This window comes from Delphinapterus leucas, chromosome 4 (assembly GCF_059928025.1).
Source record: "Delphinapterus leucas isolate spDelLeu-1000000601 "Yukka" chromosome 4, BTC_Dleu_Yukka2, whole genome shotgun sequence".
Classification (NCBI taxonomy): Eukaryota; Metazoa; Chordata; class Mammalia; order Artiodactyla; family Monodontidae; genus Delphinapterus; species Delphinapterus leucas.
The window spans coordinates 96,423,627-96,448,638 of record NC_143132.1 but is presented as its reverse complement, the minus strand read 5'-3'; the positions used below and the strand labels follow the sequence as shown (position 1 = coordinate 96,448,638).

General features: G+C 41.9%; 1 protein-coding gene across 1 annotated transcript; it reads right to left on the bottom strand.

Annotated features, from left to right (window-relative positions):
- Positions 1–763: 763 nt before the first annotated feature.
- Positions 764–25,012, bottom strand: LRRC31 (leucine rich repeat containing 31). The gene is given in 10 exon segments (XM_089909917.1): positions 764–1,298; positions 6,264–6,431; positions 10,826–11,062; positions 11,846–11,997; positions 12,214–12,397; positions 15,069–15,236; positions 17,139–17,233; positions 17,235–17,262; positions 24,933–24,957; positions 24,959–25,012. Coding segments are annotated over 10 exon segments (1,455 nt in total). The 5' UTR covers positions 25,001–25,012; the 3' UTR covers positions 764–942.

Genomic DNA, 25,012 nt, shown 5'->3' with positions numbered 1-25,012 from the left:
TGACTTTTTCTTTTAGAGTGGTATTGATTTCAAATTCTACATGTCTTTCAAGCAATGATTGCAGTATGAATTATTAGTGTAGCAAGAAGAAAGCAAAACATAACTTGACTGGAGCATATCAGAATAGAAATGTGTGAACAGACCCCTCTGCCATGCAATGAATTTCATGCTCTAGTAAGAGAAAAATAAAAAATACCAAAAATCACTTAGAGCAGCACAGAAACTTTAATGAGTTAAGTAGGTTTTATGTGACAAATTCCATGCCAAAGAAATGCTCAGAGGTAATATGTTAATTTGTTTATTTTAGCAATAAAATATTTTACTTTATTTTCACAAGGTATTTTTTGATACTGGGTTTTGAATTTTCGACCACTTTTAATGAAGATTTGTATGTCAGTGGCCATTATTAGTGTTCATGGTTTATATCTGAGATAAAAGCCAAGATCTTGAACAAAAAATAATATACCACTGAAAGGAATACTTTCTGATAAAAATGTGAGTGGACCCCATTAAGATACATATAATGGTAAAGAATATGAAAATGTTCCACAGTTTGTGCCTTTCACATTAGAATTTCACACACACACGCACATACACATAAACACACACCCTTATATTTAAAATATTTAGGAAAAGAGAGGCAGAAAATTCCAGGGCAAGACAAAAGGAGATGCACTACCAGAATCTAAGCATTTTTGTCAGGGCTTCTAAACAGCAAGTGAACTAACTATATATCAAAACAAATGAAAATCCATTGAAAAGTGTCATTCTTGTTTTATAAAATAGAGAATAAAGACATGCTCACATTAGATTATTATAGACAATATATATTTACAAAGCTCTTGTACTGTAAATCCCACCAAACAGCCCAGAAGCTGGTACTCCTTGATTTCACCGGGATTCACTCTTGTTCTTTTCCTCCCCCTTAGGATGGTGTGTAGCTTAGTTGAGCCTTGAGAAGTCAGCTTCCTGAAACCCACCATGGTCAAAGTGAATGCTGCTTTTGTGATCTTGGTCAAAGCCTTCTAGTTCTTCCTCTTGTGAGGCTGGGAGGACCCACCTCTTCATTCTTATCTCGGTGATCTCAGGAAGTTTGGTCACGGCACATAACAAGTGTCTAAACCATTGTCCACGCTCCTGAAAAGGTGATGGCTGAAGGCTAATATCCAGCTCGGTTAACTCTTTGAGGAACCACAGGTTTTGGCAGAATATGGTCCATTCTGCATCACAGATGCTGTCATTATAGCTCAGGTCCAGCTTCCGCAGCCTGGCCAGGTGACCTGTCTGGATTACCGATGCTGAAAAACAAAATCACTCTAACTGCTAAAAGCCAAGGATACTTTCTAGTGTGACCATTTCCCACTTCCAATAACACAACACAGTAGCTCCAGGATTCGTAATGACAAGACTGATACTTAGTAATGAAATGTTATTAGCTAGCAGTTTTATTCAGGGCATCTGAAATTACTCTAGTAACAAATTTCCTCTCTGCATTTCATGTACAGCTTGAAAATGGATTTTTCTTTCTCTTTCCAAATCCCATTCCAAAGAGTGTCTTTTTTGTTGAGTTCCTGCTCTCTGCTCCACTGGAGTCCCAACTCTTACTGCAGACTTTCTCTAATTGAAGGGGAAGAGTGATGGCTCACTGGCTTTAACTCAGGACCATTTCTGAATAGTTTTCTTGCTGTTTAATGCCGTTTAACTATTCATTGCTTATTCATTCTTCATTGAACAGTTATTTAATTGAGCACTTTCCATGGGCAAAATCTGCTTGGATAATTTCTAATTCATGGGTCAATTACAGACTTTAATACATGGATCAAGTTTTCCTTTGAATAGCACATATCACAGTACTACCCATAATGGCTCTCAATAAATAACAGTTAATGATGAAGCTAAGAAAAGGAGCTAGGAGAGACAGCCAAAGCAGACAGGACATGCTTCCCTTTTCAACCAAAAACAGGAATGGATTACAGAGATGAGGTGTGTAGAATCTCAGAGTTGGAAGGGACCTTGGAGGGCTCCTCATTCAACCTGATCGATGATCAGAGAGAAATCCCTCTCACAGCTTCTCTACTGGGGACCAGCCCAACTCTGCCTGAAGCCCCTCTTCAGGTTGCCCCAACAGAGGGAAGCAACTCTCAGCGGGAGGAAGCCATGCCTCTAGGCCCTATCTGACTTTCCCCACTGCCCACCTCAGCCTGCTGGGAACCTCAGCTCCTTCCTCGTGCCAACCATGCAGTGTTGGACAACAGTCGGGTCCCCTCAAATGTCCCCCCATAGGCCTAAACACGCCCTGGTCCTTCAATCATTCCTCACACATCATGGCTTCCACACCAAGTGGGATGCTCCATCCCCATCATTTTCATCATCCCAGTCAGGACACTCAACAGCTGTATTTGGTCCCTAGGTGTTCATGTTGATCGTGTCCCTTCCTATCTTTCTGTCTCGGAACATTACTCACCATGTCCTCAAGACCCAGATAAGTGTTAAAGATAATGTGCATGCTTTTTCCCTTTAGAAAATTTTCTATTACAGACATTTTCAAACATATAAAAAGTAGACGGAATAGGAGTGAGAGCTCCCATGTTCCCATCAATCAGCTTCAACGCTATTTTCATTACACTGATCTTGGCTCATCCAGTCCCCTTCCCCTACTTTTTGTTTGTTTGTTTTTTAGTATTTTAAAGCAAATCTCAGACATTGTTTTGCCTTTCCTATACTATCTGAATTTTCCAATGATGTGAGTACTCTATTTATTATATTTTAGTATTTTATATGCGTTATATTTTTTAAAATCTGGGTAATAGTGTCATAGGTCATGAAAATACTATTTTTGTAGCTTACTATATGAAAAAAACCAATGCTGTTATTTACAAAAGAATAAAACACAAACTACTAGGGATTAACAAATTCTTAAAGTTTCTATTAGAAATAATCAAAACAGTTAAGTGGCAATGCTTAAAGCCACACACAGCAATACTTATCATTGACTAAAAATTGAAAGAACAAAAAATACCCTTGACAAAATGTAAAAGTATAAATTTGACCTGAGGAAGAAAACCTGGTAGTAAAAATTAAGAAACAATATATAATGGCTGGAACTATGATTAATAAAATATGATGCAGACCAAAAAAATTGAAGAAGCAAATTTTAATAACTTTAAATGAAATAATTTAAATATGTTTAATGGTGTCCAGGTCAGGAAAACAAAACAAACCAAAGGCTTATTCTTTGAGAAGACTGGTAATACTGATAAACCTCTTGTGGTAATCAGAATTCTAAGGTGACCTCAAGATTTCCACCCTAATTCCTAGGACTGTGTATATGATGCGTTCCCATGATTGGGTTATATTATATAGCAGACCTGAGTTTAAGAAACGCAGACCCAAGCGAGGTTAGCCTACTCACAGGAGCCCTTTAAAAGCAGAGAATTTTCTCCAGCAGGTGGTTGAAGAGGAAGGAGGTCACAGAAGAAGTAGTCAAAATGATTAGGAGACATTAACAGGATTATAAGAAAACAACTTTATTTCCATAAATTCAACCTAAGTAAAATGGGCCAATTCCTTGGAAGACACAAAGTACCAAAACTCAAGAAGAAAAAGATAACCTGAATGGTGCTATATCTATTTTTTAAACTGAATTTGTAATTTAAAACTCCTCACAAAGAAAACTCCAAGTTTAGACAGGTTCAGTGGTCAATTCTATAAAGTTTCAAGTTAATGAAAAAATAATACCAAGTCTACAAAATCTTTCCAGGAAATAGAAGAGGCAGGAACACTTGCCAACTCATTTTCTGAGGTCATTATTACCCTGATACCAAAGCCAGACAAAGATATTACAAAAAAACTAGTAGGCAATTACCTCTCGTGAACATAGCCACAAACATCCTCAACAAAACATCTTCAATTCATTATAAGAAATCTAGCCAGGTTAGGATTCCTTTACCTGATAAAGGGCACATCTACAAAACACAAACAAAAACCTATAGCTAACATTATACTTAATGGGAAACACTGAGTGCTTTCCCCCCAGTATCGAGAACAAGGCAGGGATGTCTGCTCTCACCTCATTCAACACCTACTGGAAATCCTAACCAGTTAAATAACCAAGAAAAAGAAATAAAAGGTATAGAGACTGGACAGGATGAAATAAAGCTGACTCTAATTATACATGACATGATTGCCTACGTAGAAAATCCTACAGCATCTACCAAAAATCTCATAGAACTAATAGATGAGTTTAACAAGGTCTCAGTATAAAATGTCAATATATGAAAATCAATTGTATTTCTACATACTAGCAATGACCAATTGGGAATCAAAATTTAGAAACCAGTACCATTTATAATAGCACCAAAAAATTAAATACTTATATATAAATTTAACAAAGTATATGCAGGATGTGCATGGTAGAAACTACAAAACACCAATGCGATAAATCAAAGAGGACCTAAATAAAAAGAGAGATATACTGTGTTCGTGGATAGGAGTGCTCAATATAGTTAAATGCCATTTCTCCCTGAATTTACCTATAGATTCAATGCAATCCCAATCAAAATTCCAGAGGGATTTTTTGTAGATATTGACTAGCTGATGCTAAAATTTATATAGAAATGTCAAGAAACTAGAATAACCAAAATGATTTTGAAAAAGAAGAACAAAGTCAGAATGCCCATGCTACCTGATTTCAAGGCTTACTATAAAGCTTTAGTAATCAAGACAGTATGGTATCAGTAAAAGAATAGATGCATAGACCAATGGAACAGAACAGACCAAAAATAGACCCTCACAAACTGGCCAGTTGATTTCTGACAAAAATGCAAAGGCAATTCAATGAGTCTTTTCAATTAATGGTGCTTGAATAATTGAGCTGTCGTATGCAAAAATATTTTCAGCCCATATCTCATGCCTTGCACAAGAATACTCAAAATGGATAATAAGTCAAAATGTAAAATATAAATGTAAACCTTTTAGAAGAAGATCTAGGAAAAATCCCTGAGAACTTGGGTTTTGCAAAAAGTTCTAAGATGCAGCACAGAAAGCTCTATCCATCAAATTAGCAAATGGATAAATAGATCTTTATCAAAACTGAAAGTCTTGGGACTTCCCTGGTGGTCCAGTGGTTAAGACTCCGCACTCCCAATGCAGCGGGCCAGGTTTGATCCCTGGTCAGGGAACTAGATCCCGCACGCCACACTAAAAGCTCCCTCACGCTGCAACAAAGGTCCCGCATGCTGCAACTAAAACCCGGCACAGCCAAATAAATAAATATTTTAAAAAAAAAACAAAAAAACACTGAAAGTCGTGCTGTGCAAAAGATACTGTTAAGGGGTTGAGAAGACAAGTTACAGACTGAGAGAAAATATTTGCAAGCTATAGATCTGATAAAAGACTTGTATCCAGAAAATCTAAAGAACTCTCATTAAGAAGAAAACAAACTATCCAGTGTTTTAAATTAGGCAAAAGATTAGAACAGACACTTCACCAAGGCATATATGCAGTTTACAGATAAACACAGATAAACACATAAAAATTGCTCACCGTCATTAGGGAAATGCAAAATAAAATCACAATGATTTGTCCACATCTTCTAATTACAGTGTTTGGCCATAACACTTGCTTTGAAAACACATATTTGTTCCAACTAGATTGAAATATCAGAGAACAGTGTGAACATAACACAAATTTCTTGTTTGCTTATGCATAATTTATCCACAGGAAACAGTAGGTGAACACAGAAAACTGCACCCAGCTGAGCCAAGGTGGGTACAGGCGTAAACAAAATCCACACATGCACACACCTCTCAAGGACAAGGAGCCTCACCCATCCACATCCAGTGTTCCAACTTTCTATTCTACATCAGGTAATCCTCCTTCTTCCACCACCATATCTATGTCTATCTTCTTTTTTTTTTAAATGTTTGGCCGCACCTTATGGCTTGTGGGATTTTAGTTCCCCAACCAGGGTTCAAACCCTCGCCCCCGGGAGTGAAAGCGTGGAGTCCTAACCACTGAACCGCCAGGGAAATTCCTCCATCTCCTTTTATGAAACACTCTCCACTGTCTTTTTGGTTTCAGAATTGCCCTTATCTGTTTTAACAAGCTCTCTCCTAAGCAGGTGTCAGGGAGCAGGGAAGATGCACAGAGGGCTTAGCACCAGGCCTCGCTGCCTTCTCCACCTCCCTTATCGTGGACTGCCAGAGCAGGCACGCTGGGCTCTGAGTGCCAGGACTGCTTTGGATGGAACCAGTAGGTAAAACCCAGAAGAGCCACGTCCTCTGTCACCAGGGAACAGCTGCTCAGCCTCAGCACCTGAAGGGACGTTGAAAGCTTTAGTGTTTCCAGGAGCAGCTTTAGGTTGCTGCCAACACACTTATTCCAAGAAAGGTTGACTATTTCCAGAGCAGGGAGGTGAACGGAGGCTTCAGCTGAAATTGACAGTGATAAGAATAGCAATAATTTAGGTTTTCTTAGAGGCCGTAAGCCTTGAATTTGAGGAACCTAGGCTAGGGCAACATATTTCTATCAGTGAGGTTAAGACAGTTGTAGAGACCGTTTCTCCTGCCTGAAATTCATGGCCTCAATTTATGTTGTCTATTTTTATTGGGGAGAAATGTTGGAAACTTTAGAAAAGTAAAACTTGATTAAATGGGGACTTCCCTGGTGGTGCAGTGGTTAAGAATCTGTCTGCCAATGCAGGGGACGTGGGTTCAAGCCCTGGTCAAGGAAGATCCCACATGCCGCAGAGCAACTAAGCCCGTGCACCACAACTACTGAGCCTGTGCTCCAGAGCCCGCGAACCACAACTACTGAGCCCCCGTGCCACAACTACTGAAGCCTGTACGACTAGAGCCCATGCTCCGCAACAAGAGAAACCACCGCAATGAGAAGCCCGCGTACCGCAACTAAGAGTAGCCCCAGCTCACTGCAACTAGAGAAAGCCCACATGCAGCAATGAAGACCCAACGCAGCCAATAAATAAATAAAAATTTAAAAAACTTGATTAAATGGAATTCACTATTGACTGGGATTTCTTTCCTTCACTTCACATTTAAGAGGGAGAAAGAGATGAACAGTTTTCACAGTTAGTCACGATTTCCAGAGTGTGTCCTGGTTTTACATGTCCTGGTTGCTGTTGAAATTCAGAGACAAGGCCAAACCTCCCTAGAACTCTGAAACACCAAAATGTATTTGTGTTTACTTAACTGCAGTTAACAGAGACAAAGAAGGGAAATAGTGTATATTGGAAAGATTTTTAAAGGAAATTCAAAGATTTTCTGCTTAGTTCTCGGTTTCCGCTAACATTAAAATTAACCAGAGGGCTTCCCTGGTGGCGCAGTGGTTGAGAGTCCGCCTGCCAATGCAGGGGACACGGGATCGTGTCCCGGTCCGGGAAGATCCCGCGTGCCGCGGAGCAGCTGGGCCCGTGAGCTGTGGCCGTTGAGCCTGCGCGTCCGGAGCCTGTGCTCTGCAATGGGAGAGGCCACAACAGTGAGAGGCCCGCGTACTGCAAAAAAAAAAAAAAAAAAAAAAAAAAAAAAAATTAACCAGAGCAACTTATCCGCGAGGTATAGCCACTAATTACATTTTAAACTATTCTTCCTTCTTTCTAAAAAATAATATCCGTTTGAAGGGTAGATATATATCCTTTTTATAATATCTAACAAGAGCACCCTCCCACTCCTATGGTACAGAGACCTATCAATAAGAAATTGAACTTTATTTTCTCAAAGTGATGCAGAGAAATATGTATTTACTTGATTTACTTCTTTTTTTTTATTGTTGATTTACTTTTTAATTCAAATTGAATTAAACAGGTCTCCCTCGACTTATAGTGGGGTTACGTCCCGATAAGTTGAAATATCTTAAGTAAAAAATGAATTTAATACACCTAACCTCCTGATCATCATAACTTTGCCTAGCCTACTTAAACATGCTCAGAACATTTATATTAGCCCATGGTTGGGCAAAGTCGTCTAACACAAAGCCTATTTTGTACTAAAATGTTGAATATCTCATGTAATTTATTGAATACCATACTGAAAGTGAAAAACAGAGTGCTTGTCTGGGTACAGAGTGATTGTTAAGTTTACCCTCGTGATGGCATGAGTATTGCATCACGCATATATTGCTAGGCTGGGAGAAGATCAAAATTCAAAATTCTAAGTATGGTTTCTACTGGCGTGTTGCTTTTACACCACCTTAAAGTCGAAAAGTGTGAAGTCAAACTGCTGTAAGTCAGGGACTGTCTAAAGATTTATGTCAGATGATGTAATTTTGTGTAATATCTACTTGATTATGATCCATTGATTGTGTAGCTATAATTGAAAAGAGTTGTGCCTTCTGATGGCAGAAGACACAAAGTTAAAAACAAAATTTTATTTAAAAATATTCAACATTTTCCATCTAGGAAGTATATTTATGAAATCTCATGTTGTCCCCAAATTTATTTTTTGTGGAATTTTCCTAACAACATTAGTCTGAGCAGTGGAATGTGGGGCGTGTGTGTGTGTGTGTGTGTGTGTGTGTGTGTGTGTGTTTACCTAGGCATTTTGGGGATTATAGCCCCCTTTGAGAAATTTGTCTGTCTGTCTGTCTGTCTATCTATCTACTAACCTGCCTATCTACTTACTGGCTTACTTAACTAATACCGAAAACGTGCTTTGAAGGATGCAGTGAAGAATAAACACAATCCCTGCCCTCAAGAGGGTAACAATCTGGGAGAAGTATCAACATTAAAAAACCACACAAGTAAATACATAATTATAAATACTGATAAAGGCTATAAGGAAGATACAGGGACTTCTAATTCAGAGAGAGGCTGTCTTAAAAGGGGACATTTACACTGAGACCTGCAATCAGAGCTCCCCAGGAAAGACTGGGGGGTAGGGAATTCTAGAGGACAGGAAGGTCAAATGCAGGAGAGAGCTCGGTGATATGAAGGAACAGAAAGAAGCCAACTGAGGCTGGGTTCAGGGAGCAAGGGGGAGAGCCGCCAGGGGGCCTGTTAGATCACAGGAAGGAATCTGGGTTTTACCAGAGGTTCTCCAGGCAACCGCTGGCTTTTACAATAAAATTTACTTTTTTTTTTTTTTCCACACCGTGTGGTATGTGGGATCTCAGTTCCCTGACCAGGGATGGAACCTGCACCCCTGCAGTGGAAGTGTGGAGTCTTAACCACTGGACTGCCAGGGAAGTCCCAAAATTTACTTTTTAAGTAAAATTTATAGACTGTCTCCCCATAATAATATTCACAACTGGCATTTATTGAGCATTTACTATGAGCCAGGCACATTTCCAAGAACTTCACATGTAATAACCCGTTTAATTCTTACAACCCTATGAGATATGATCCTATTATTCCATTTACAGACAAGGAAACTGAAGCACAGAGTTGGTAAGTACCACAGGTCACGAGAGCCAGAGCCAGGATTTGCTTTCAGATGTCTGATCCCAGGTGCTTTGGAGCCAGAAAAATGTACCATACATTCCCCACCAACAAAAGAATTGGAATCAGTTTTAGGGAGTTCACAGCCCCCTGCCCAGGCATAACTATAGACTGACTCTCTTAAGGGAGGAGCCGTGGACCTCAGGTTAAGAGACGTACATATCCTGCTACTTTTCCCCATCCAGACACGTGGCCAATGAGATGAGCAGTGCTGGGGGAGGGCTGGGAGCAGTGCATGGCAAGGACCAAGACCCTGTGGGTCAAACAGAATACTTGGGATGAAAAGGAGAGCAAGAATACCTTAAATAGAGAGTTCTTAGAATTTGGGATAAATTATATGTACTTATTTTTATTAACAGATATTAATAAATAACTACTTGTTATTTTTTATTAATAGAATGCCTTTATTTCATTAATAATAGCCCTGTTGGGTCCAGAGGACAATTCACTTTTAAGGGAGTGTCAACAGACATAACCCTTGAGGGAAGGCCAGAGAGAAGGGCTCTGTTTTCACTGTTACTCAGGAAGCACCAGAATCCAACCACACTAGTCTTGCGCATGTGTACAAAACAGAGTTAACCTAGCAGGCCTGAGACCACTATCCCTACAAAGTCCTGCTGGCAAGGTTGGCCCTTGGCTGACATCTGGGAACTTGGAATTTGGAAGTGTCGTCACCATTCCCTAACTTATAAGGGTGGTTCGTTGTGCCTACAGTGTCTGTGTACAAATAAGATGATTTATGCTGAACACTAGCTTTCCTTCCGTGAGTCTGGAATTTTGGTATGTGCTTCGTAGAGGGTGCCTGCATGACCAAGCCCCACTAAAAAACCTGGACTGGAAGGTTCAGGCGAGCCTTCCCAGGAAACATTTCAGACCATGACATTACAACGTGCTGCAGGAGCGGAGTGCATCCTTGTTACTCTGCTGGGAAAGGAATCTTGCAAGCTTGGGCCTGGTTTCCTCTGGACTCTGCCCCATGCATGTTTCCCTTTGCTGATTTTGCTTTGTATCCCTTTGTAAAGTTGTAACGTACACCCGTTATGCACCGTCCCACTGACTTTCTGTACCTTCATTTGTATCTAAGTGCCTCGGCTTCACTTGATTAGCGAGAAAGACTCAACACCCTTCGTTTTGGCTTTCCTTCTACATCCCTATTTGTAATACACTTTGTAACAGTAACAGATCCGTTTCAAAACAGCCACATAAATTCAAAAATTTTCTCCCTCAAGTGCCACATCTATCCTTTACAGATGTGTATAGGAGGAGTTTAGATTCACTAACAATTACTGGGCACTTAATATTTGCCAAATACTATATTGGGGCATTCACAAAACTTTTATGATGTGGTTCTTCCGGTAACTTCATAAACAGCACATCTCAAATTTGCCAGGTTTGCAAACACATGGCAAGGCTCCAAGAGTCCTCCCTCGACTCTGCAGTACCTACTCAGCCACACCGTGTCGTCGGCCATCAGCGAGCACTGGCGAAGATCCAGCCCCTCCAGATGCTCGAGCATGGCCAGCCCCGGGGAGTCTTCAAACCCTCCACTCATCTCCTTGTTGCAGGAAATGTCTAGTGCCCTCAGCTCACACAAGTATCTAAAAGCAGCATCTACAAAGAAGGTCAGAACCCCATTCTGACATATTACAAGGCGGTCAGCAGGAGAGGGGGCAGGTGTAGAGAAGGGAGACTGGGACAATACGTACACTATGTTGACAAAAGCCCAGACAGTGGGATAACTGTCCACTTTGTACCATCTACCCCTTCGGACCTGACAATGGCTTCAAATACACACTCCCTGTGATCTGCATTGATCGTCAATGGTTTTGATCAAAATCTTTCAACTAATGAATCTTCCCCTGCTATCCTTGAGCATTGGTGCTGTCATAGCATTCTAGACTTATTCAAACTGCCAGGGAGAAGGATTTTACAGGCTCTAGAAGTTGAAGGGATAAATACACATTTCATTTCCTATTCTTTAATGTGGATACTCTATAGCAGAGTAAATTTTAACTACAGATGTCACTGAAGCTGTTCTTTTCATCAGTACCAATTCCTTCCTACTACTAAGCATAAAATAATGCTGGCATTTTCAAAAGTAAGAGAAAAATGGACAGCTTTAGTAGCACGCTTATTTTGCACAGTGTCTCTCTCAGACCTAAAATATCCTGGCCTTTTCAGAGTCAGCCGTTTTAAAAGATTATTTTTGTAATCATGAAAGTACATGCTCACTGTAAAAGACTTAGAAAATCAATAAAACATGAAGAAGATTTAAATCACCCGTAATCTTATTCCCCAACATAACTACTGTTTATGTTTTGTTGTATTTCCTAACAGCTTAAAAATTCCATATAATATAAAGTTATAGAGAAACTTTAGCCATTCCTAACTCACCCAGTAGTTTGACACTCTTTTGTGATAATCCACATGAATGTAACTTCAAGACTTTCAGATTTAAGGTACTTTTTAATCCCTGAGCAATACTGTTGAGACTGCCACCGATGTTTCTGTTAATAGAAAGATCAAGTACTTCAAGGTTTTGCAGCCTAAGTAGCAACTGACCGGGAAGGAAGGAAATCCAAAAGACAACTCAGTAAAGATGCAGGGTGTGAAAGATGGGGCAGGCAGGAGGGAGGTACATCTTCATGTGACCTGGAATATAGTGAACCACTCTTTCAATTCAGGGTGAGAGAAAACATAGCCAACGTTGATTTCCAAGCTATCCAATCATGGGTGCCTTCACGTGTTTTCCTGGGAAGGACTCTTCCAAATTCCACTTACCCACAAACGCTCCATCTTCTGACGTGAGGGCGTAGTCCACAAGCTCAGGCATTTGTATCTTGCTCCCTTCTCGGAATGTCCGGAGGATCAGAGGCAAGTTTCCTCCCACTTTACTGTTCCAGGACAAATTCAACTCAAGTTCAGGCAGCGCTTTAAGTGCTTCTCCTGTTACAAAATGGCCCAAAGATCAGGTTGATCGCTAATCCGCAAAGCAGGGAATTCGTTTCAAAATCAATACAGCCATTGTTTACGGAGTATTGAAGCCGGGCCAGCTACTGGTTAGATGCCAGGGAACAGGGAGGAGAAAAGGACCCAGTTCTTGCCCACTCCCAGCATGGTGAGCTTCTACAGGTACAGGCACAGCAAGCCTAGTCCCTCCAGAGTTCTGAAGCCATGCTCGTAAGCAAACATTGTGTAAAAAAAAAAAAAATCCACCTGTTAGTAGGGGTGGTTTTACCGAATTGTTTTTATGGTAGTAAATATTTCTACCAATCCATCTACTTTCTCTCATCCACCTTCTCTGGGGATCAGCATTGCTGAGAAGCTCGGCCAGAGGTAGAAGTGCGAAAGGCTTAGAAAATAAAACATGAAGAAGATTTAAATCACCCATAATACTATTCCCCAGCATAACCACTGTTTATATTTTGGCCAGAGGAAGATTGGTAGAAGCAAAGCAGGGCACTGGCCACCACAGAGGAAAAGCTCACTTTGACATCAAGAATATCACATACAACTGATCCAACCACTGCAGAGAGGAACCAGTAAGAGAGCATCAGGCACTAGCAGCTCATAACAGTGATGCAACCTTGGGGTGGAGGAGGATGCAGTGAGGGGGGTGAAACTTGACATTTCTGATACCATTTCACACAGGAAACATCTGAGGGCTACAGAGTGGAGGCTGGGAGAGAACAGGGGAAGTGTGGGGAGATCAGCCCCTAGGAATAATTTTCACTGCTTTGGGGGCAGAACAGAATGGTGAGCCACACACATGACAAATGTGCTTTCTCAAGGTCTGGAGTTAATTTTAGCACCAGTTAAGAGTGTTGGAAGGTCCACTGCGTCCAGAAACCTCTCTTCCACCGTCCACTACTGGGCTGGAACTTCTGCCACTGGTTATTTATTCCATGGTTTGAGGTTTTTGGAGTCCAGGAGCCCCAGGTTAAAATGCAAATTCTCCAGGAGCTATAATATCATAAGCCAGGGATAAACAGGTGTCATTTTGTATGCCGTGGCCAGTCAAAGGGGCGTGGATATGTATCGCCCTGAGGCATCCCCCAGGATCAGGGTGAAAGAGTACATGACTGTCTGCAGTGCATATGGTACTGGAGGGCCTAGGCATTTGCAATCTTGCACTAAGCAATTGTAACAGGTGTAATAATGTTGAAATGCCTCCTGATTTATATTTTCTTATCAGTAAACCATTCATTCTCCTTATACTCCATTTGCCATTAAGGCTAAGCAGAGTATGGATGATAAGATAGCCCCTCCTGGTGGAGAGGATGCAGAAGTCCTTCCAGAGAGGATAAAATCTCGGGGAGAGGGGAAAGGACACAAAACATTAGTGACAAGGGTGCAGACTCTCTCCTGGACCAGATGAGTTTAGAGTGGGTCCCAGGGCAGAAATTCCACTTCCTGGTTTCTTAAGGATGGTGGATCATGAAAAAGATTAGATTAGTCATAGAAAATAATCTAAACTTCTTTGCATGCCTGAGTAACAGTATGTTAAATTTGAGACCCTGGTACACAATAACCAGCTGCTAACCAGTGGGGCTAAATCGATCATGAAAAACCACAGAAAGGTAATTTTGGATGAGGGAATAGGGAAAGAAAGAATTATTGAGTGCCTACTATGTGTCAAGCATGTAGTAGGTACTTTAGAGAAATTATCTAATGCTCACAATAATTTATTTTGAGGTGGATATCACCCCTTTTCAGAGATAATAAAACTGAGGCTCAGAAAGTTAAATATTTTGTCCATGGTCACAAAGAGAATTAGAAGTGGGACTAGGATTTGAAAGGATCTGGCCAGCTCTGAGATGTATAATGTTTTTCCTTAGGTATAGGAAGGGTGAACCAGGAAACATCAGCTGGCCCCTATTTTCTAGGGAAGGATTAGAGAGAAGACATTGGCATAAATTTTGTTGCTTTTACAGAAATCTCTGCAGAGATGTAAATGATCAAAATACATGATCGAAATAAGAAACTTCAGACAAAAAGAAGACAGAAAAATTATTAATTGCATCTAAAACCAGCAAGCATTCTAGATAACCCGGCATTCATAACCCAGTAAAGCAGCTGGGTTAGTAGCATGACAAATTTTGTCTTATGTTCTATGTTATCCAATGTTTGATATACTATAAACTAACTTAATTGAGGTTCTAGCCCTATTTAAATCATTGCTTTTAATTGAAAAATCTTGTTTTGATCATTTTTTTAAAATGGGAATGGGAAAATAGAAGAGAGAAATACTATTTTGGAATTGGAAAGGAACTTAATTATTATCTATCCCAACTCCTCTAATTTACAGATGAGGTAACAGACCCAAAGTGAGCAAATTTTACAGTTACTATCTCCACTTAAACTCCATGAGAACAGAGGCTTGGTCAGCCTGTTCCCTTCTCTATCCCAGGGCTTAGCACAATGCTAGGTGCAGGTTACACAGCTCCTTAGAAGGTATACAAGTGCTCAACACAGCATCACGTCATGTACAGGCAGCGCTCTCATCCTCGTCCATGGGCACTTGAGGGGGTGGTGACCCCGATAATTCGCCCCTGAGGGTTTGGGCTGCAAAGATCCTTCCAGGGGAGCCATCTCTTAAGGGAAGCATCCATCATACCCAGTGCTCGAACATCATCAGCAGTAAGTCTGCATCTACCCAGCCTCAGGACTTTTAACTTGCTGACAAGATGCATTTGCTGCATGAGTAAATGGAGGGTTCTGCCTATGAAATCATTCCAGGAAATATCCAGTTCTTCCAAGTCTGGAAGAGAAGGCAGCAAAGCAAGTAGAAGTGAACACAAGAAAAAAACAGATTTGCATGTGTAATTTGTGATTTGTAGTAAATAGGATCCACTGCCTGTTCCTCTGGTAAGCGGATAGAAGGAGGGTGGACTTGCTGACTTTCCACAAAGCACGGATCTCTCAGCCACACAACTGGAGACATTGTGACATTTACTTTACCTATTTCTTGGGATGTTTTCTATTTCTGCCAAATAACTGCACTCTGAAAATGCAGTGGTGTTTCCATAAGATTTCATAAGAACTCCTTTATTGTAGTGGAAATTGTAACTCTACTGCTAGGACTGTTACTACCACTGTCACTGTAATGTGTATACGGGTCCTTTTGTTTCGCAAAACCCCCTGACACCCGTCACCCTGTTGTCCTATTGGACCCTCAGGCTGAAGGTCTGGGGAATACTCCGTTGGCAGGACCGCTGAGACTGACCGTTACCTTTTCTTTCTTATCTTGATCACCTGGGTGTCACCACCTTATAAAGTTCCTGTTATACCTACATGGGCCAACATGTGCAGGTTTAGACACACAAACCCTGACCAGAACCTTCTCTGAGTCTCCTCCATTGCTCACGAAGATTGAAGCTACTCTCTGCGAACAAGATTCTCACAGGTCATCTTTGTCTCCTGCAGCAACAAGACTTAAGAGTGGAAATACCAAAGTCAGGGGGCGAAAGTGTCTTTGCTCGCTTGCTTTTAAACATCTGTCTTGAATGTTAAAATAGTGGCAGCAGTCAGACGCTACATGGTGAGCTTCTAGAGTTACAGGCATAGCAATTCCTGACCTTCCACAATTCTGAAGAAATTCTAAAAACATGCTTAGGGGGCAAAAAGTATGTTTTCTTTCTACTAGCATTCAAAGCACTTTAGCAACTTCATCTTGTTCACCATGATCCTAACTTTATAAAGTATGAAAGCCTATTGAACACATTAAGAAGGAAAAAAACAGGATTCCTGGGGCCCACCCTCAAAGATTTCAATTCGGTGGGTTTGGGTTGGACTCAAGTGCCTGCATTTCCACAAGTTCTGCAAGAGATTCTGACATGTACATAGGCATTTGAGAATCAACAGGCATGGTTAGAGCCCCCTCGTAAGAGATCTGTCTCAAATATAATGGCATAGATTTTTTTTTTTTTTTGCGGTACACGGGCTCAGTGACCATGGCTCACGGGCCCAGCCGCTCCACGGCATGTGGGATCTTCCCGGACCGGGGCACGAACCCATGTCCCCTGCATCGGCAGGCGGACTCTCAACCACTGCGCCACCAGGGAAGCCCTAATGGCATAGATTTTAATTAAAATACTCAAGGACCCCTCACTCAAAACACAGTTCTTTTGATACCTCTGTTGGTAGACACACCTAATTTGATTCAAGACTTGATTTAAGGTATCTGAAAAAAGAGTTTTTTAAAAAGGTGGTGACAGTGGTGTTGGGGAGATGGTTCTTTGCAACCAAACTCCTGCTAGAGGGTCACAAACAGTAGTTGCACTTTTTTGTAAAACGGTGTGAGCAATAATTGCTGGTAGTGATAGTTTTCATTCCACAGATAATAACGAGATGCCCCTTTAAATTCCCAGCAGGGCTCAGTTTTATGGATGAGTTTACATCCTATGCAGGAACAGGTGTGTTTCAGGGAGCTAGAGTTAATCAGTAGAGAAGTAAAATTGCTCAGGAAAAACAAACAAACCTCCCTCTTAAACTCGGCTCAAATCTTTGAAGCTTGAGGAAGAATCAATTAACTTGTTTTAAAAAAAAAAAATAGCATTGCATCTGCGCTTCCTTGTCTGGGCCACCCTGCAGACCTAGGACTACCAAGTGAGGACCGAGCACTTTCCCTGCTCATCCCAGCCCGAAGGCCCTCTGTGCCTCTGCACAAGGTCAACTCCATACAGACCTGGCTCCCTCACATCTGCTGTTGTTAGTCTACAGTTGTTCAAATCTAGACACTTGTCGACAGGGTTTTTGCCCAGCTTCGGCAGGAATGGCTTTTTCCTCCATCCTGGATCTTAATTCCATTTCTGCAGTGATAGTCTTAGTTGTATTATAAAAATAAAGAAAAATTTGCTGTGAATGACAGAGTGTATTAAAGATGCATAATGATCGCCATAAGACAAGTGAGAAGACGGACAACAACACTGAACTGATCCCTTGTGAAACCTCACCTCAGAAGGGGACAAAACCTGACCTCTGTTCCTGCGGTCGGTGCTCAACACTGGCCGCTCCAGTGACCCGTTTCCTACAAAGGAGCCTGAGGAACTCAGTGGCTTTTCTTTCCTGGACTGACCTGGGCTTCTTGCATGTAGATGGAGCTTTGCTCCTGGACAAAGAGGTAAACTTGGGCTTCTCTGGTGGTGCAGTGGTTGAGAGTCCACCTGCCAATGCAGGGGACACGGGTTCGTGCCCCGGTCCAGGAAGATACCACATGCCGCGGAGCGGCTGGGCCTGTGAGCCACGGCCGCTGAGCCTGTGTGTCCGGAGCCTGTGCTCCGCAATGGGAGAGGCCACAATAGTGAGAGGCCTGCGTACTGCAAAAAAAAAAAAAAAAAAAAAAAGAGGTAAACTTGTTATTACAACGTTTAAGACAGTGCTGCTGGAAGGATGCACAAACATCTTTGGTGAATGCAATGCTGGGGGTATGCCCAGGCACTGGCCTCCTAACCAGACAGGTGAGGAAGGGGAAGCACTGCAGTCACCTCTGATGAGCCTCAGATGGCTAAAGAGAGCGAGTGAAACCCTTGCTGCTCATTTCCTAGACCCCTCATTTGACACATCCGGAGAGAGTAGTCCCTGAGAGAGCTTTTGTATTTTCTCAACTCCTGCCAGAGAATACACTCAGAAAGCCTCACGTGTCCTCGTTATTACAGACTTTTTATGTGGCACCCTTACCAAGTTCCACTGTAATAATACCACACTACATGATATCACTACAATTTTTTTTTAAATAGGATTTACTTTCTTAAAAATAATTAATTAATTAATTTTGGGCTGTGTTGGGTCTTCGTTTCTGTGCGAGGGCTTTCTCTAGTTGTGGCAAGCGGGGGCCACTCTTCATCGCGGTGCATGGGCCTCTCACCATCGCGGCCTTTCTTGTTGCGGAGCACAGGCTCCAGACGCGCAGGCTCAGTAGTTGTGGTTCACGGGCCTAGTTGCTCCGCGGCATGTGGGATCTTCCCAGACCAGAGCTCGAACCCGTGTCCCCTGCATTAGCAGGTAGATTCTCAACCACTGCGCCACCAGGGAAGCCTATCACTACAATTTTTAAAAGTTAAATAAATAAAAATAAAAAGCTATGATTTTATTGAGTGCCTACTATGTACCAGGGCTTTACCTACTGAATGTGTCAACATTTAAGACACATGTGAAACACATCATACTTTTGTGAGGAAAAATGAATAGGCATGTATTGACAGTGACTTTAAAGAGGTTTTGTAAGTGAAAATGCACAGTTTAAAACACATGCAAAGAGTTTACTGGAATCCAATAGGAAAGCATAAATTCTGAATGTGCAGTAATATTCTACTACCCCTGACAAAATGTATACAACCACATAGCAAAAAAGAAATATATTAGTACCAGTGGAAATGAAAAGATGATGGCATTACAGTAGTAGTAAATTTAGACTAAAATATTAGCAGGATAATAAAAATTCCCCCTCTCCTCCACAGTGTGTCTGGTGGCTTGCTATTTTTGTTTTGTTTTGTTTTGTTGCTTTGTTTTGTTTTGTTTTCTTGGTGGCTTGCTATTTTTAAGAAAACCACCTACAGGCTGTACATCTTTGTGGGGATAGTTGGTGTTGTCACATTCTACCAGTAGGAGGCAGCATCATCCACCTACCATTTACCTCTTCATTTTGGCCTTCAATTTTTATTATGGTACATTGGATACAAGGTATTTTGTTTTGGGTAGGGTTGCCAGATTTAGGAAAAATAAAAATAGCACGTCCAATTAAACTTAAACTTCAGGTAAACAAGGAATCATTGTTTAGTAAAAGTATGTCCCAAGTATTGTGTGTATTTTTTCTGGCAACCCTAATTTTGGGTGAGGGGAGTTGTGGATGGAGGATGTGAGTACAGGGCATTTTGTGTAAACTTAATGCAGAGTCACAATTACACTGTTTCATAGATTTGGAAACTGAGACTCAGAGAGACTGTTAAGTAGTAAGCAGCAGAGGCAGAATTTGAACCCAGAGCAATCGACTCCAAAGCCCATTATGTGCAGGTGCTTTTTATAATTTTTGTTCTTAAAAAAATTTTCTCTGCACTGTATCTTATTGCTCTCTCTTTTGTTTTTTAGCTTTTTATCTCCATAGGCTCAACCTACAATCATGCTCAAGTTCCAGCCTCACCAAACCTTCTTTTTCTTTGTTTTCTCCTCAAGCCACTGTTCTGTCAATCATTTCCTTTACTGTCAAATGTTTGGAAAGAATGGTTTGTATTTGCTGACCCCACTTCTTCACCACAGTTACCCATTAACCCTCTACATTCTGGTTGCCACACTGGCCTAGCCAAATAAATTGTTTCTCAGGGGTCACCACCAATGACCTATGTATGGTCAGGCCATTCAAGATGGCTGTTCTCTTGCTCTCCGTCCATCCCCTGTTCCACCAGGCCCTGCTTCACTCACATGACTCTCCAATCCTCTTAATTACTGGGCTTCATCAGTAACTGCCTGCATGCTTGCCCCCTGCCCCAGCCCTGGTTTCCCTGGCAACTAATAAGCCCACGTGATGTCAATTCCGCCTATAAATGGTAGCCTCCTTCTCCACCAAGTAGTGGAGGTTGTTGCCATGTCCTGTCTGCTGCCGGCCATCCATGGAAGGAGTGTTGCTCCAGGACGTTTGTGTAAGATGCCCCTTAACCAATGAGCTTTCATGTCTCTGTTGTTGTCTCCAGGCCTTTTCTTTGGTCTCAAGGCTGAGCAGCTACAAGATTTGCAGGCTGGTGGGGGATGCGGTCCACCAATCAACCAGTTGACAGATTCAGAAATCTCTTCTCAGACCATAGCCTACTTGGGCGCTCTGTAATATTTATATGATTGGCAAGTCCAAGGCAGCACCACTGGAAAACCTGGTTCAACTCGTGGGTCCATCAGGTAAGCAAGTCACTTAACTTCTCTGAGCCTTGGTTTACTCATCTATAAAATGGAAATTATAATTCCTGCCCGGTTCATTTCTCAGGAGCATAGTGACTTAAAGTTACTGAGGCCTCCCAGGAAAATGGGACTCTGCAATGCCTTTTACATCAGAGGTACTTTGTAAACATTTGTTGAATGAGCAAATAACTGAACGAATGAATGAATGTTACTTTTACAGTTCCTCAATAACCAAAATAAATCAAGATGACAAATCTTTATCAAACCACCTAAGTATAAATATGAGTACCAATTTATGAGGCTCCTGGACATCTCCTTACAGGCCGTATATTTCTTTTTTTTAAATGTATAAACCCCTTCCTTCAAAAAGTATCTTATGTCATACCTCATTATATAAAACAGACGAGTCAGAGCTGCTACAGGTTGGCTGAGGAGGGAGGGCTGGCACTCCATGGAGAGTGCGAAGTGACCACACATAAGCAGCTCCATGGAGTGACTCGGGGCTTTTTCTGGCGGCTTTACTGCTGAACCGAGCTCTTGCTTCTCCAGGTGATTCTGTGAGCCAAGCAGTATCTTCTCATTAGGTTCCTTTCCAAGCTAAACCTGTAGGGGCTTGTTTCCGTTGTTTACAACCAAGAATCCCGATGCTTTCGTAAAACATTTTTACATGTTTTTAACATGGGTGATGCTGTATAGGGAACCAAGGTAACAAGTTCCTGTTGCCAAGGAGCTACCTGTCTGATGGAGCAGACAGACAAGAAAGCCACAGAGGGTCCAAAGTCCAGTGGGTGCGTCTTGGGAAGCTTCCAGGTGAACGTGGTGGATAAATTGCACCTTAAAGTGTGAGTGAAAGTCAGCCAGGTGTGTGGACATGAGGGAGGGATAAATGGGGGAGGGGTGCAGAGGGAGGATGCCACAAGGCAAGGTCTTTCTAGGCACAGGTACCCACTTCGGGGGAATGTGGCCAGTTCAGGAGAGAGTCAGTCAGAATATCAGGAGTAGAGGATGAACATAAGATTGGGGGGAAGGCAGAAGTTGTGAAGAGATATTCAACTGATCACAAACACCTTGAAGACCATGCTTGAGAGTATAGACTTTCTCTTCAAGGCAGGAAAGACTCAGTGAAGGATTTTAAACCGGCGAGAGACACCACAGTATCTGTGGTTTAGAAAGAGCACCCGGTAGCAGTGTGGAGGACAGGCTGGCCACAGACCAGGAGTGGAGAAAGCTGTGGCAGTGGTCCAGGCAAGAGACGATGAAAGCCAGGACAGCAGCGGAAAAGAGGAACGAGGTCCCAGAGCTGTTTGGAGGACAGAATTCACATGACTCCAGGGGCCACTGGACTTGGGGAGAAATGGAAATGGAGAAGCCATGCATGGTGCTGCCCAGCTGGGATAACCAGCTGACGGGTCTTGCACGGTTAATTTAATCATGGTTATGGGTATCCATGAACCATGTTCCTGAAGCTCCAAATCATACTTTAGAACAAATATCAACAACTTTCTGACTGCCCTCTTTTAAAGGTAGACTTCTTAATTTTCTACTTCCAAAAATGCATTCAATCTGCTTACAGGTAAAATGATATTTTTGGTATTTGGTGCAAATAATCTGACGGACATGAGGGCAGGTTTAAATGAAACAAGATTGGCCGTGGATTGGTAATTGTTAGAGGGAGGTGGTCTTGGGGACTCATACTGTTCTCTCTTCTTTTGTATATGTTTGCATAAAAAGTTTAAAGTGTTTTAAAAATACATTTAATCTAATAATATAGTGACGGCATTGTATATGACATAACTCTAGAGAGAGATTTGGCAATATTTTCATAACCCTTGTATTTGTAATCTCTGTTCTGGGAATTTGTGCTAATTAGCTGAAACAGCGTAAAGCAGAAAATAGGGGAGAGGGAAAGCCAAAGATATTCACTAAAGGGCAGAAAAGGAACTTAAGTAATTATGGTATAGGCATGTAATGGAATATTCTGCCCCTGTCAAAATTAGCATATGAACATCACGTAACAATATGGGAACTGAGCAGTATAATAATATGTCTCAGTAGGATCACAGCTCCGTGTCAGATCAAGCGGGCTTTATAAGCTCTTATAACCGTACAACGTACGTCTGTTTGGCCCCAGCTACCTCTCTGACTGGCCTACTACTCATCCTCTCTCCATCTCTCATCCTGCTTCAGCATGCCTAACCTCCTGGCTTGCTCTCAAGCACTCCAGGCTCACTCCCATCTTGGGCCTTTGCATTTACATATCCCTTTGCCTGGAAAACTACTCCCACAAATACCTGTGTAGCTGGCTTCATTCATTCTACGTGGCTGACTTTCAGATCTTGGCTCAAATGCCACCAAATCAGAGGCTCCTTCCTTCCAACCACATCTAAAATAGCACCCCCAGCCCATCATTCTCTGTCTTCTCAGCCTACTTTGTCTTCATATGACTTATCACACTGAAATTATATCTGTTTTTGGTTCTTTATGTACACAAATGTTCTCTTTTTCATGGCTGTCCTTCTAATAACAGGGATTGGCACAGATACTCAGTGTTTGACTGGTTGGTTGACCATAAATGCATGTATATGAATAAAAGGCTGAAAAGAATCTTGAAGAAATGACCATTTGTGTTAGAATGAAAGGAAATAGGGTATTTTTCTCTAAACCTTTCTGCAACATATTACTTTTGATAATTTAAAAGGAAAGTGAGGGGAATTCCCTGGCGGTCCAGTGGTTAGGACTCCACGCTTCCGCTGCTGGTTGGGGTCCCACAAGCCGTGTGGCATGGCCAAAACAAAAAAGTAAAATGAGCAAATTATTTAAAGCATTTAACAAAATAAACGTTTAGAACAGACTCATCATATTAGGTTTTGGTGTCTCATCGCTGGGTCGAAAAGCAGTTGTTTTAAGGTCATTGCTCTCTTTTCTGTTTTCAGCTTTGGGGGACCTGAATTTTGACCCCCTGATGCATTTGTTGACAAATAAACTCTGGGGTTTAGTTTCTCCATCTGAGGAACTCTTGTTCCCTGTTTGACTCATGGACAAGTTGAAGGGGGTCTTTCTCAATAAGCCATCTTCCTGTGGTTTTCTGTTTTCTAGGATTTCAGAAGAAAACAAGAGTCTGTCAAGCCTGTGTGAAATCCTAACTTCCCTACACCTGTCTTTATTTCCCCCTTACTTTCTGTTTTTCTTGCTGGTAGTGTTTAACATAAAAATAAGAATGATGCAACCCAGGATCCTGGAAGTAACAGATGATAGCAGATAGAAATCCAAAGCAAATTTGAGTTTTAAACTTGGCCCTATTTTATTGTGAGATACAGTTCATTAAACACCACTTTGGCAAGTGCATTAAATGTGTCAATACTTTTAAAATTTCAACAGTCAGTTAAAGTTACCTTCCGGGAGAGAGAGCGTCAGAGCACTTGGCATGCCTCTGAACTGTCTGGGCGACAGTTTTGCAAAGGGCCAGAGGAGTCTGCTTCCAGGGACCCCAGTCGCATCTCTTGGCTTACCGTTTCTTTTTCTCTTGGCATTCTCACCTTCTCTACTGCAGCCCTTCACCCACACCCCATAGAAACACATTGGCAGTAAAGAATTAATTCACTCCATAAACAGAACTCACTGTTCTCGATGCTAAGAGATTCAATGATAAACAAGACACAGCTCATGTCACTGAAGTCTTAACCTGGTGGAAAGATGGTTACACTGGAGCAAGGGCTGTCAGGGAGGAGAGACCCACGTAGTCAGGGAACCCACAGCTGGACCAAGCCTGTCTTGGAGCACAGCCTTTGAACAATGAGTGGCATCGCCTGGGTTTTGAAGAACTGAGGTAGCTAAAAGGAGGAGAGAGAGGGAAGTGTCCCAGGAAGAAAAATCAGGCTCAGAAACTTCCAGGTATGAAGATCTAAAGGAGCCTGGGGTTGCCTCTAGGAGTGAGTCCTGGTTTGCCTGGAGCAAGAATGGAGGATGGAGGTTAGGGGTAGTTCTGGTATGATTTGAGGCTCAAGATTCATAAGGGTCAATCTATGAATCCCTCCGGGGATTTGCTTACATTTTAAGGGAGGGTTCAAGACTTAAAGGGATGAAACTATAAATGGAATTTTAGATTCTGTTAATAAAATTTAGATTCTGTCCTTAGGCTAGGGCCTAATAGGTATTCTTAAAGTTACAATGTTCATGGCTTCCTCCCTATAAAATAGGTCTTACAATGTTCCAGAATGGTTCAAGAAACATTTTGCACAAGGGGATCCTCAAAATGACTTTGCAGAGCCCACCTCCCTGCTTGGGGGATGGAATGTTCCATATACCCGGAGTACTATTTTAGAAGTCACAACTGGGCATCCATTTTTTTTTTTCTCCAACCTAGAAGCAGGATCCGGCCCACCAGGTTCACGCAGGAACAGACAGCAGTGGAACCAGACAGGTGTCCCAGCCACAGCCCCGTAGCTGACCGAGCCTCAGTAGGGTGGGTGGGAAAGAGAGACCTTCAGCTTGTGAATCCAGCCACAGCCTGCTGCCCTGACTGCCCCATCCTGATTCCACCGTCACCCCGGGGGCGCTTTTCCTTTCACTGGTCCCCTGGCTCCCACCCAAGACTTACCTCTATGGTCAGTTTCACTCATTTTCACCTTTGGGAGGTTTATACACTGCTATTCTTTGGAGAGCCATCACAGTAAATGC